Source organism: Canis lupus, chromosome 6, assembly GCF_011100685.1.
Source record: "Canis lupus familiaris isolate Mischka breed German Shepherd chromosome 6, alternate assembly UU_Cfam_GSD_1.0, whole genome shotgun sequence".
NCBI classification, from domain to species: domain Eukaryota; kingdom Metazoa; phylum Chordata; class Mammalia; order Carnivora; family Canidae; genus Canis; species Canis lupus.
In genome coordinates this window covers 26,239,456-26,253,708 of record NC_049227.1, presented here as the reverse complement: position 1 = coordinate 26,253,708, position 14,253 = coordinate 26,239,456, and the positions used below count along the sequence as shown (strand labels likewise).

General features: G+C 48.5%; 1 protein-coding gene across 2 annotated transcripts in view; it reads right to left on the bottom strand.

Annotated features, from left to right (window-relative positions):
• Window positions 1-14,050, bottom strand: part of SYT17 (synaptotagmin 17) — a 75,493-nt gene extending 61,443 nt beyond the window's left edge. Inside the window, exons 1-4 of one of the 2 annotated variants that reach the window (XM_038540247.1) lie at window positions 13,891-14,050; window positions 10,217-10,234; window positions 9,405-9,553; window positions 2,882-3,030 (exon numbers count right to left, since the gene is read on the bottom strand). In XM_038540247.1, coding sequence (XP_038396175.1) covers window positions 2,882-3,030; window positions 9,405-9,553; window positions 10,217-10,234; window positions 13,891-13,905 — 331 coding nt within the window. In that variant the 5' untranslated portion in view covers window positions 13,906-14,050. Of the gene's footprint in view, window positions 1-2,881; window positions 3,031-9,404; window positions 9,554-10,216; window positions 10,240-10,417; window positions 10,704-13,890 lie in introns of those variants that run through there. The other variant, XM_038540246.1, reaches the window with a different exon arrangement.
• Window positions 14,051-14,253: the final 203 nt, after the last annotated feature.

Here is a 14,253-nt window from a genome sequence, read left to right as displayed (position 1 = left end):
AAGTCATCTTCACAAGGTTTTAGATAACGACTATCCCTATTTGACAGATGAGGAAACAGAAACCTTAAATAATTCTCCAAAAGTGACCCAAGTAGTGAGAGGAAGAACCAGGAGTCAAGCCCAGCCTGTCTGGCTCCAAAGTCTTGATGCTAACCATTACCCTATACTGCCTCCATTTTCAGAGAGTGGACCCTGAGGCCAGAATTTCTGGGACTCAGTTTCCCTATCTGTAAAATGGAGTCAGTAATAGCCCCTACTTCAAAGACTGTGGTGATTCACAGAGCCAATGCATGGAAAGGGCTCGGCATAGAACGTGCACATGGTAAGAGGTCACTAAATGGTAACTATTATACTTTGTCAACGATCATATTTGAACTTCACCACTTGTGGGGCACCTCACCCTTCTCCATCAACCAGCAGAGTTCATGGCTCCCAAGTCCACCATTTGAATCTTTGCTCATTCCTCTATTCTAGCAGTGAGCTCATGGAATTTTTTTTTTTAAACTATTTAACTGAAGAAAAAAAACTATTTAACTGAGGCACAAATGGCATACAAAAGGCTGTGCATGAGTTTGGAGGTAAGTATGTATCCATGAAACCACCACCACACTCTGTGCTATCAACATATCCATTATCTCCAAAAGTTTTCTACTGCCTTATTTATTTAATTTTTCTGGTGATAAAAATCTTTATATAAGGTCAAGTCTCTGTAAAATTTTAAGTAGTAAAATATTGTTAACCATATGCACTGTGCTGTACAGTAGATCTCTACACCTTATTTATCTTGCATAGTGGAAACCAACACCTCCCCAGTTCTCCCACCCTGGCAACCACACTTTACTCTCTGCTCCTAGGAGTTTGACTATTAGATTCCTCATTTAAAGCAGGGTTATATACTATTTGTTCTCTCATGACATTGCCCGAACACCTGTCGTGTCTGCTAAAATCATGACACTTTGGTCTGGTGCATGGTTGGTACTCTGATAACTATGGACTAAATGAAAATCATCTGTGTCTAGAGCTGGGCGACCTGGGACTCATCTAGACTGGTGCCATTCAAGAGAAACATCATGGGTTTCAGAAATACAAACCACGTAGGGAACATAAAATCTTCCAGGATCCCCTTTTTTAAAGGTGCAAAGTAACAGGTGAAATTAATTTTAACATTTTCAACATATAATCAAAATTAAAACATTTTAGTGATAGACGGTTTAAATTTTCTTTCAGTTCCTGGCTTCAAAATCATGAGTATAGAGCACATGAGGCGTGTCTCGATTGGGCTCAGCCCCATTTAAATGCTCGCCAGCAACATGTGGCTAGTGGCCACTGTACTGGACAGAGCAGGTCAAGAACAGGCCTCTCATTTTACAGACAGAAAGACTGAGGTCTAGAGAAGCCTCACATGTCTGCTGCTTCACTCTATCAAGCCCTTGAACTTTCTCTATTTCCCCTTCCCCCCACATTTGCCCCCAGGAAAGATCAGACACCAATATTTCCACCTGAGTGGATCTATATCATGAATTTTAAGCTTTTCTCCTCTGTTAAGTGAATAGCAGACAGCTGAAATGACTGCAGAGATACTTTCGGGATGTAAGAGGAGGCTGGGACTCTTTGGTTTCATCCTCCTTTTTCCTCCCCAGCCAAATCATGCCATTGGGTCAAACACAGACGCTGTACATCAGAGTGGACAAACTGGGTGGCCTGTGGACCCAGTTTGACCCAGAAATCTGCTTTGTTTGGGTTTAAAGCTAAGAAAGTTTTATATAAAAACCAGATTGCCAGTTTCTCTTTAGAAAGGACAGGCAGGGAACACCTGGGTGGCTCAGTGGTTGAGTGTCTGCCTTTGGCTCAGGTCGTGATCCCAGGGACCTGGGATCAAGTCCTGCGTCAGACTCCCCAAAGGGAGCCTGCTTCTCCCTCTGCCTATGTTTCTGCCTCTCTCTCTCTCTGTGTCTCTCATGAATAAATAAATAAACTCTTTTTAAAAAGAAAGGGCAGGCAGTACTGAGCCCACAGTCTCTTTCTCTCTCTCCTGCAGCGAGAGTTGAGTAGCCGCTGCCCCCTGTGACTGGGGCATCAGCTCCCCAAGTCCCCACCCTGCCCTAGTAACTGAGGCCAAGTCAGCTGCCATTTGTCACTGCATCAGAACGACATTCAGCTCTGTCCAACCCTCTGCAACTCATCCCCCAACATAACGCACCCAGCCCCTGAAGTGACCTGAATTTGCAAGTTCTCCTGTATGACACAATAACACACACCTTTTGGGGTCTGATATGATATATATGCTGGCCATGTCAATCAGTTGAGCCAATTCCATGAAACTCGTGATTAGTAAAGAGAAAAATCAATCAAAATAATCACTTCTGGGGATCCCTGGGTGGCGCAGTGGTTTAGTGCCTGCCTTTGGCCCAGGGCGCGATCCTGGAGACCCGGGATGGAATCCCACGTCAGGCTCCCGGTGCATGGAGCCTGCTTCTCCCTCTGCCTGTGTCTCTGCCTCTCTCTCTCTCTCTCTCTGTGACTATCATAAATAAATAAAAAAAAATTAAAAAAAAATTAAAAAAAAAAATAAAATAAAAAAAAATAATCACTTCTGATTGAACTCAGCAGAAATCAGGCGTAATGCACTTCCTATCACATTGTCATTATTTCTCCATCCTCTTGTCTTCTGGACTGTCACCTCACCCTGCCCCCTCCCCAGACAACCCCTGCCCTCACATCTTTCCTTGGGGATGCTGCTGAGTATCTGGGAAAGCCAGCTCTCTTCTTTTGTCCTGGGACCCCGGCTAATGGGATTTTAATTCATGGGCCTGAATGGAGGTGCAACAACACAGGATTGCATGAGCCATGACCCCTAGACAGTCACAGCAAAAACGCTTACTTGAAATCCTCCGGGTCAGGCTGTACGTAGACTTAGATGTGTCTGAGGATGAGCATCTTCGATCTGGGGAGTTGGTCCGTGGGGTCAGAGGGACTTCACTGGCTGTGTGGACAGAGTCCCCGTCCTTGTCACTGCTCCGGCTGGCCATCCTATAGGAAGGGAAGAGGTATCAATGGTTGTCAAAAAATCTGCAGGGACTGGCATCTCCATCCCTTGGAGGGCAGACCCACAATGAAATAGCTCTCAGATCCAGTTTAGACAACTTGGGGTAATACAAACCTGAATCAGCATGGCAGCCCTAAACTCTTAATAATGAGTGACTTTTTGCACAAAATGTGAAATGATATGAATAAATACTTTCCAATTTAGAACAATCTGTCAAGAATGTGCATAATTCCAAGCTAAGACTGTGGGAAGGCTTATGCAGGCTATAGCCACATGGGGGCGCCACTTTGGCTACGCCAAGCCCAGACCCAGATCTTCAGTCTGGGAAGGAACCAAGGAGGTGTTCATACCCATCTGAAATTGGGCAAGTGGCTTTTGGTGAGAAGTGCTCTGCTGTTTCAACCCTCACTGTGTCTACACTTTAACATGTTTTAAACGTATCGTATAGCAGTGTCACTCAAGAGTTCTTTGTGTGGCAGGGCTATAGCCACAAAATGGCCCTGAGAATCAATGAAGAGACCAATAGTTCAATGTGAAGAAACAGCTAAAAATGAGCAGCAGCCATGATTCAATGTGCTCCCCATGAGGATGAAAGATACTAAAAGAAGAAAAAGCACTGGGTAAGGGATGGGGAGATACAGGGTAGTAATTAAGAGCACAATCTCTTGGCCTGAACCCTGGCTGGGTGACCTTGGGCAAGGCCCTTCTCTCTGTGCCTCCATCTACCCATCTGTAAAATGGGAATAATACTAGTGCCCACCTTATATGGTTGCTCTCAACACTGAATGAGTTAACACATATGAAATGCTTATTAGAATAGTTCTTGATATGTAGTAGGTATGTGCTCAACACATTTTAGCTGGCATTTATTACAATCTTTAAGATTCCCCAATCCCCATAAAGCTAGGTAAGGATGCTGGCGGGTGGAGAGAGGAGGGCAAAAAAGCTGGCAGAGTAGTGCCAGGAGATGGATGCTGCTATTGACATGCCCCTAAGCTGTCGTGGCTATAGACTGATACCTTCTGAGATTGCATCCCCCTCTCCCCCCAACTTGACATTTAAGCCTGTGCAGAAGCTAGTCTTGAAAAATGCAAGTTTCCAATTCTAGGAGGTCTTTAGATGCAGCCTATGCATGAAATGAGACCGATCTAATATTCTTCCAAAGCAATATAGGGGTCACAGCTAGGACAAGACAGGGCATGTTATGGGGGGGCAGGGGGCAGGGGAATACCCAGTCCTCGCTTGCCTCCTGCTCTTGGTCTGTAGTAGATGAAATGGGGGGAGGGGGAGGGCAGGGGAAGGCACAGAAATGCAATCATACTGTATTATTCATCCTTGGCTCTCCCTTAAACAAAAGCTGTAGCATCTTCCCAAGGTAGTAGAACCACCTCAGGCACCTCCGCCTGCATGCCTGTTACCCACCTGCCATACGTCAGTGCAGCAGCCACCTCCACCTGTAAAGTCCCATCCGGTCTTCAAGGCTCAGCTTAAGCGCTGTCGCCCCCCTGAAGCTTCAGTTGAATCTTCTCAGTCGTCTGAACCATTCCTGCCTCCTCTGCACCCACCAGGCTTCCCAGCCCTTCCTCCAACACACCGAGCCAAGCCATGCTGTTCCCTCTGCCTGGAACGCTCTTCCAGTCTCCATCTCCTGTTTGGTTCCTCCTCATCAGTCAGGTTTCAACTTCAACAGCACCTCTTCAGAAGCTCTGTCCTGTCCCCATCACCTCTTCCCCCCATCAGCCCTTCTTTACCTCTTCAACAATGCACATAACTACTACCTTTAGTGGTGGCTTATCTTCTGCATCTGACACTAAATCCTTGCTCCATGGGGGCAGGCCAACGTCTCCTACCCACCACCAAGGCTGACCTCACCCTAGCACAGCATCTTCCACGTTTATTTTCTCAGTAAATCAATGAATGGATACACCCTTCTTGTGATTCTTATCTGATTTATCTTATCTCAAGATGATCTGAGTACATATCTTACCACCCTCCACAGCAGCCCCTTCTTAATGGGGCGATCTGTTCTTATCTTGATCAAAGGTACCAGCTGCTTAGCACCACGTATGTGCCAGACACTATCCTTTTTTTCTTTGAAAGATTTTATTTATTTATTTATTTATTTAAAAGAGAGAGAGCACATGAGCAAGAGAGAAAGAGAGAGAGAGAGCAGGAAATTGGGACAGAGGGGAAGAAAGAAGTAGACTTCCCACTCCTCAGGGAGCCCGATGCAGTGCTTGATCCCAGGATCCTGAGATCACGACCTGAGCTGAAGGCATACACTTAACTAACTGAGCCACCCAGGCACCCCTGAGTTTACTTGTTATTAATAACCTCACCCCCCTTCCAGACTGGGGAATGGAAGGCTGGTGGGGTGGGGAATGGGATGGGTCATTATTTTGCACCACTGTTAAACTCCCAATGAAGTCCAGCAATACCAAATTTGAACTACATGCTCTAAACTACTGAGCTGGGCATCCCTGGTGAGACCCGTCAGAGCTATGCATCTAGTAGGTCAACACATGCCTGATAAACAAAGAAGTGACTTGACTTTAGTTCAACCTTCAATGAGGGTCTTTCTGGCATCGCTCCAAAAGGAGCCAGTCGGATTGTATATAGTTTTCCTGACCTTCACCGGCCCAGCCCAGCCAAAAAAAGCTGCGGTACCCAGATGACAGGATAATATGTGACAATTAATGGTGGTGTCCCCCAAAATACCCCACACATAAAGGACTAGCTCATTTGCCACATGCTGCCCCACAGAGAGGCATGTCCTATGGTTCTCAGCTCAAATGTCACAGTAGGAACAGCACTGCAGAGCCTGCACACTTGACATTTCTACTCCCTGACTGTTTGATAACATGCAATGCCCACTTGGTAAATAAATCTGGGGAAAGCACAAGCTGTAAATTCACTTTTTGAATGATTTAACCCGCCTCCCCTTTACAGATTTCTCTTAACGTTTTGCATTATGTTGAGTGCCAAAAATATACTAAGTTGCTACCTGGGATTCAAGAAATTCATCTCAAGAAGCATGGAGAGTCGTGTACCGTTGTTCAGGCTCTAGACTGCAAAGCTCTAGGTGGTATCATTCATAATGACCATGAGGTCAATGGAGTCTTCCAGAATTGTGTGGTGTGTTAGCCCTACTGGGAAGGTTCCAGCCCTCTTTTCTGCTTGTGGCAAGACCAAAGTGTCTTGCCAGAGGTTCCCAACCCCTTGCCCCCAGAAAGAGTCCTCCGCTTGCACAATGGGTCCACAGCCAGAGTACAACCATCCTCCGGCTCAGTGCCAGGACCTAGGGCATGCATCTGTAACACTCAACATTTGGGTATTGAGGGCAAACAGTACCTGACTGTGATTTTCAGTGTCCATCAGGATTCTCCACTGGTTCAGAAGCTAATTCAAAGTCCTTAAAATTTGGCATTCGAGACCCTACATGACCTGAGCTTGCAGGCTCATTTCCCATGATTCCCCCAACTCTTCCTAAATGTTGTGGAGTTTGCCCATTCTGGGTCCAGTCCCTCCTCTCTGGTTACAGCACCCAAATTGTCTATTACAAAGATTGGCATGGGGCACCTGGGTGGCTCAGTCAGTTAAGCATCTGCCTTTGGCTCAGCCCCACATCGGGGGAGGGGGGTGGTCCCCACTCAGCAGGGAGTCTGCTTCTCCCTCTGACCCCCTCCCCTCTCATATTCTCTCTCTCTCTCAAATATATAGAGTCTTAAAAAAAAAAAAAAAAAAGAATGAGGCCAATATAGGGGTGCCTGGATGGCTCAGTCACTTAAGCATCCAATGCTTGATTTTGGCTCAGGTCATGATCTCAGGGTTGTGAGATTGAGCCCCACATTGCTGCTTAAGATTCTTCTCCCTCTCTCCCTGCCCCTCCCTACCTCAAAAGAAGAATGAGGCCAATACTGAAGAAACAGAGAGAGAGAGAGAGAGTATAGATGCATGCCCATGACAACATTTGAACCCCTGGATCCAGCTATGCCTGAAGCCACTATCCTTGGATTTTTTCCAAAATGAGACTCTATGCAGAACTATCGTATTGGAGTACAGGATGTGAATGCACAACTCTAGCTAGACCTATGTACCTGCCTTATCTGCTATATGATATTTAAAATCTCCTGAGCACAGTAATAGGACTCTAATTAACCTCTGCATCCTGCAGTGCTTAGCACAAAGAGCAGTCAAGAAATAATTGCCAAAGAAACTGAGATTAAGTTTCCAACCAGATGACTGGCACTTTCAAGATTCAATTTCTGCTTGCAGGTCAGTCAGTTGGTCAATAAATAATTTTTTGGAGTGAACGACACAGATAAAAACCCTGCCCTCACAGAGCTGGCATTCTTCTGAGCATGGCTTTCAAGATACCAGGTGGCCTGAGCCAATCTCTGCCACACAGGGCACTAGAAAATGGGAACGATCTCTCTCTCTCTTTTTAAAGATTTTATTTATTTGAAAGAGAGCAAGAGAGAGACATAGCAAGAGAGCACAAGCAGGAAGGAGAGGGAGAAGCAGGCTTCCACACAGAGCAGGGAGCCTGATCCCAGGACCCCAGGATCTCAACCTGAGCTGAGGGCAGATACTGAAGGGACTGAGCTATCCAGGCAGTGAGGGAATGATTTCCTGATCAACGAATTGGTTTCACCACACATCTCACTCTACACATACCTGCAGGATTCAGGCTACAACCCATGAGTAACGAAAGCATTTCTTAACACTGTCTTTACACCGTTTAAAGCATCTCTATCAATACGTACAAATTCAGAAATGAATAAATACTACTCTATAAAGTATGTTATGTGCACATCTCATTGCTCTTAATCACAACCCTATAAAATAGGTTCTATTATTGTTCTCACTTCACAGATGTGGAAACTGAGACCAGGGCAGCCCGGGTGGCTCAGGGGTTTAGCGCCACCTTCAGCCCAGGGCGTGATCCTAGAGACCCGGGATCGAGTCCCACATCAGGCTCCCTGCATGGAACCTGCTTCTCCCTCTGCCTGTGTCTCTGCCTCTCTCTCTCTCTCTCTCTCTCTCGCTCTGTGTCTCTCATGAATAAATAAATAAAATCTTAAATTAAAAAAAAAAAAAACTGAAACCAAACAGGGTGAGATGAGCCACTTACATTTATGACTGCCAACCAGGTGTCAACCATTCTTAAGTGTTTTTCTGTGTACTAATTTGTGCGGTCACCACAACAACCATATGAGATAAATACTATTATTTTGATCCTCCCCATTTTATAGATGTGAAGTCAAGGCACAGAGATCTAACGACTTGCCCAAGGTCACGGAACTAGAAAAAAAGGTAGGAGAAACAGGATCTGAATGCACGGAGATTGACATAGAGGCATTTTGCTATGGAAATATCTGATGCTTGTCTCTAAGAAGGGCAAATGAGAAGATTGAGGCATGACCTCCAACTTGGAGGGAAAGAGGGGACATCGTGGACTTCCAGAACCTCAGAGCAAAGATTTAGCTGGACCGGCATTGAGGCTCTGGCTATGGGCCTTTGCACTGCCTCTTGCCCTCTCTGGGCCTCCCACTCTGTGTCAGGAGAAGCTGTACTTGATGATGGTCAGGACCTTCTCAGCGCTGGCCTTTCTAGACTCAACCCAGACTCTCTAGCCATGTGCCTCTCTCAGCCACGGAGAGGTGGACTGGACACGTGGCTGAGAGGCTTCAAAATTGCATTCCCAAAATATCTGAGCGACTGGCAGATGGAGATGTTGTATGCAGGCGCGGGAGGAGCACGAATTGGAAATAAAATGAAAGATGCCAGAGAGAACATAAACAGCGTTGGAGGACAGGATGGAGCTTGGAGGTGCTCTTCTGCTTCCCTGTTTCCGAAGCTCTTGTTCAGACCAGCAAAAAGGCACTTGTTTGTCCGTTTGGTCTACCACTCCTGCAGCAGTTTCTACTGAGCATCAACTGTGTGCCATGCACTGGGTCAGATGCTAGGACAATTCGTCATACTGACTTGGACAGAAAGCTTTAGAATTTCGACATCCCTTGAAGAATACAGATGCTCACAGATCTCTTCTCTGACTTGGAATGACACTCAACGTGATTAATAGTGCCCACATGCTTAGCAGTGTACAGTTCACATCTCAGAAGAGCCGATGTAAAACTAGCTAAACTTGAGGCCCGCCACCAGCTGGTTTCAGCAGCTTGCCAAACAAAATGAGAGAGGCACAGAGCAGGTCCCCATGGGCAGCAAAGAGGTCCACAGCCACTCAGCCTTTCCCTCGATCATACCCCAAACCCTCCTGCCCGCACCCCCTCTCACAAACTGAGAAAAGAAACCTCCTGAGATTGCCTTCGAGGAAGTTCAGAGCAGTTTTACTTACAGCCAGGGAGGAGTCTGGGCAGGGAAAGGTCCCAGAATTTCAACTTCATCCTCACTCGACTGGCAACAGCTGGACTCATAGCACTTCTGACAGCAGTGCCTGCAAGTCCATCTGCACAGTAGCAGATCGGAGATTCTAGAAAGAAAACCCTGAGGCCATCGGGGGGAGGTGGGCAGTGGAGAGGGGGAGTGGGTGGGGGATGGGAGGGGTGGAGAGGAGGAGAAGGAAAAACACTCGAAATTACAAGCAGCCGATCCCTGCTGAGAAATAAGGACATTCGGGAGGTCTGTCTCTGCTGCTGAACACTTAGAACAAAATGTTTTCCATTTCTATTTACCAACTGCAGGCATAAAGATGGCAAACACCAACTCGCTGGAGCCATTAATAGTGAGCAAAACATTTGCAGGTATTTTCTTGGGTGGCTTATGTGAACGTCTTTCTCGACAGGTGGGTGGTTTATACAACATCATGAGGGCTATACTGTATGTTCTCGAAACACAATGAATATTACTGTCTTCTTGAAAGCAAAGCAAAAAGGTTTAAAAAAAAAATCACCTCAGTTACATGAAAGTAAACAGAGGTAACCAAACGGAGTAAGGAGGGGGCCGGGGAGGGAAATCTATCCTGTCTGCAAGCATCTCTCCATCGGGCTCTCCCTCCCTGCCATAGAAAGGCATCAAAACTGTGCCATTCTCAACATCCAGTTATCGTTTAACATTGAACATCCCCACAGCCCCACATCAAACTCCAAAATGAAAGGCAAGCACCTCTTGATCAGAAACAAGACTAAACGAATCATCAAATTAACCCACCTCGTTTAAAGGTTCCAACTGCCCTTTTAGAGATCCACGAAGAAGCCAAGGGGCGTCGGGGGTGAGAGGATTACAAAAAGAGAGACAAGACCAGTTTAGCAATATTCCAGCAACTCAGAAAAGAAAAAACAAAGAAAGAAAGAAAGAAAGAAAGAAAGGGAAAAAAAAAAAAAAAAAAAAGCCCTGCATCTTTCCACTTACCATCCTGGGAAGGGAGCTGACTCCCTAACAACGTACTGCTATCTGCGGGGCTGCTGGTAGCCTCCTGGCTAACCAACACCGAATAAATGGGAAACTTTAGCATTTCGATTTGATTTGCACCGTATGCTGTTATGAATCAGAGCGGGTGGATAGATAGTCATGCTATCCAATGCAGCCACACTTCAGAAGAGCAAACCTTCCTATACAGAAATAGCCATGAAGCCAACCCAAAAGGACATGATTAGCTAAACATGCAGACTGGCACAGAGTGGATGTGACTTGGCTTCCCCCACCCTCCCAGAGGCCCTACCTTATAATTCTGCTCCAATGATGATGGTGGGGAGTTTCATATGACCACCCACAAACACAGGGAGCAGAAGAGGAAGCCATAATCTGGTCCTGGGAGGGAGGGGCTGAAAAGGGAGGTAGCCCCACCCCCCACCAGGACTTCTCACAGGTTCCCAAGGCACACAGACTCCCTCCCCCTCTTCCAGGGAAGAGTCACAGTGGTTTAGGAATGGATGGGCCATGTAAACCCCGGAGATCAGGAGTCCACCTGCATCTCAGCCTGGGATATATTCCGGAGATGAACTCAAACTCAGAACACTCAATCAAGATGAAAAGTTATCCTCCTTTTCAGTTCTCTCTCAAAATGAAGGTCTCAGTTTGGTACCACTGTATGTTAACGTGTTTCTAACACTTGCACATCTCACCCCACCACCATCCCTTCTTCCTTTTTAAACAGAGAACAGACCCTAGCTCAGAGCCTTGGACATAAGTAATTATGTGACATTATTATCATTGTGTTTTATCTTTCCAGCTGCCTTCTGCTTATATCAAGTGACCATGGTTTTCTACTATCGTAGTGACATAAAGTTTCCTTTTCATATGATTTTAAGTAAAGAAAAAAAATGGTCCATTTATAGGAAAAAGTATTAAGTAAATACAGTACAAGTGGTACACGGCTCATGAAAAATTCAAAATCCTTGAAGTGATGATAAGGGAATGGTTGCAGCTTAGGAAAGAAAGTGTCAGGCATTAATCACAAACTCTTCCAAATGCAAAAGTCGAACCACACGCAGAGCAAGACCCGAAGATGCTTAGGGGTCACGCAGAGCTGAGTGGGTAAATGTTGATGCTGGCTTCACCACCAGCCAGTCCTGTGACTTGGGTAGGTCAGGGGGCTACTCTGAACCTCAGTTACCTCTTTTCTTTAGTGGAAGGGCTAAGCTAGGACTCTATGAAAATTCTTGCCTGTGCTGCCCAGCTGCAGAATATCTGCACTCTTTCCGTGGTTTTATGAGAACGAGGTGGTTTGTCAAGACCAGCTGGAACCTATTAGGCACCAGAGACTGTCCTGGCCAATACAGCAGTGAAAAAGGAGCAAAAAGCTATGCCTGCCTGCACTTACATGTGAGAAAGTGCTTGAGGACTTTTTTGTAAACACAATAAAGTGCAAGGATAAAGTGTGGCTTTTTCCTTAGACTACAGTCCATGCCCATTCTTTTCGGAGAGGAAAGCATTTCCTGGGTGTGTGGTGATCAAAAGACACTGTTCATAAAACCATGAGAACAGAGACAAGGCTACCACAGGGCCCAATCATCCAGCTGTCTCAAACCCCAGGTATAAGACGAATGTCAGGGAGCAAAGAGAAACCAAGAGAAAAAGGGGAGAGAAGATGTTTTTATGTTTCCAGCATGCTAAGTCTTTCCTTACATTGGGTCCACTGGGTTCAGGTATTTGGATGGAGGATCACTGATTTAAGCCAAAAACACCAAGGAGAATTCAGATCTTCTAGAACAGGGGTTGTCAAGCTATGACTTGCAAGGCTAAATCCAACCCACAACCTGTTTTTGTATGGTCCTCCAGTTAAGGATGGTTTGTACCTTTTTAAATGGTTGGAAAAAAAAAGAAAATGAATACTTCCCGACTAGTACAAAGTTGATGATATTCAAATTTCAGTATCCACAAATAGTTTTCTTGGAACACAGCCACGCCCATGCATTTACTATTGTCTATGGCTGTTTGACATCACAGTCAGAGTTGACTATTTGTGACACGGACCACGTAGCCCTCCAAGAAAATAAATTTACTATCTGGACCTTTATAGAAAAAGTTTCATACCTTGTGCTAGAAGGAAAGTCAGTATCACAGAGCCAGTCTCATTTTAGCTAAACAAATCCCCCACTGATCCCCACCATCCTCTCTCTTTTAGATCCCACCACACCCCCTAAGCAGCTGTGTGACCTTGGGCAAGTCACTCATCTCTGTCCTAAAGGTGGTTATTAAAAAACCACAGAGGCGGGTTCTAATGTTGTGCATTTCTCACTGGGTTGTGCATCCTGAGGGGCAGAGACTGCTGTTTTCACAACTGTATCCCCAGCGCCCACACAGAGTAGGTAGTCACTCAAGTGTTTGTTGAGTGACTACCCAATAGCCCCACGACAACATTCAGCATGCAGTAAGGTACAGCTCAGTGACGTGACCTTCACTGAACTTGAGGACCTAGACATTCCATAGAGGCCAAGGGAGCCAGTCTAAGCCAGGTGAGGGATGGAGAGACCACCACCGGTGACAGGGCACAGAGTTCCTGCCAGGCTGAAAAGTCCGAGGACAGGATATGAGTCAGTGGGGAGCTAAGAGACCAGCACCCCCGCCTGGCGGGCTGTAGCCGAGGGTAAGAGAAGGGAGTCCAGATGCACCCTAAAGGGGGGAACCTGTAGGCTTCTCTGCTAGGCAGAGAGAGGAGCCAGCCCCGGAAAGCAGGCAGCTCAACGGGTCTGACTGCATGACCTTGGCGCTGACCTGTCGCCACTTCCCCGCCTTGTATTGAAGGGAAAGGTCTCAAGCAGCCCCCCACCCCCCAAAAAAGGATGCTCGGAAATTATTTCCTTCCTTCGCAAGGATTCTTGCGAAGTTTCCTCCAGGTGTTGGGGTTCACAACTCGCAGACCCCAAGGCAAAGGCCGGAAACGATCGAAGGCCCCCGCCCCCCGCCCCCCAGGCCTCGGCACCCCGTGCCCGGGAGAGGCGACGTCCTTGTCCCTCCCGCCCGGAGCAGCTGCCTCGGGCCCGCTCCGCCGGCCAATTAGCCCGACCGTCACCACGGCAACGGCAGCTGGCGGGCCCCGCGGCCGGCGCGTCCCGGGGCGCCCCGGCGCGGCCCCTCCCCGGGGGTGGGGTGCGGGGGGCCGGGCTGCGGGGAAGTCGGCCGCACCCCCTGCGCTGCGGGGAGGCCGGGCGCGCGCGTGGCCGGGGGGGCCTCCATCCGGGGGGCGGGGGGCGGGGTCCGCAGCGGGGTCCCCAGCCCCAGCCCCAGCCCCAGCCCCTGCCCCGGGGCGCGCCCCGCCGCCGCCGCCGCACAGGTGGCGCGCCCTGGGGCACCGCTGCGGTCGAGCCAAGTTGGCGGGAGCCCGGCCGCGCGCCGTCAGCCGAGGGGGCGCCGCGGCCCCGGCCCCCCGGCCTCAGCCCTACCTGGATGTACGCCATCTTCGCCCTCGCGCGCTCACTCCGGCCCGGGCATGGCGCCGCCACGGCCGCTCTGCCCTCGCCCGCAGGGGCCGCGGGGCACAGCCAAGGGGGGAAGGAAGCAGGAGGCAGCCGGGCGGCCCCAGACGTGACCGGCGTGGCTGATGAGCGGCGCCCGCCCCTCCGCCGGCCGCCCCGTCCTTGCCCTTCCCCGCGTTCCTGCTCCCGGGGCCGGGGCCGGGGCCGGGCCGGGCCGGGGCCGCCTCCCAGGTTGCGGGCGCTCGGGGCGCCCGGGGCCCCCGCCGCGGCCACGCTCGCCGGCCGCCGCTCCCCCCAGGCGCGGGCCGGGCTGCGCGGAGCCCCGGGCGG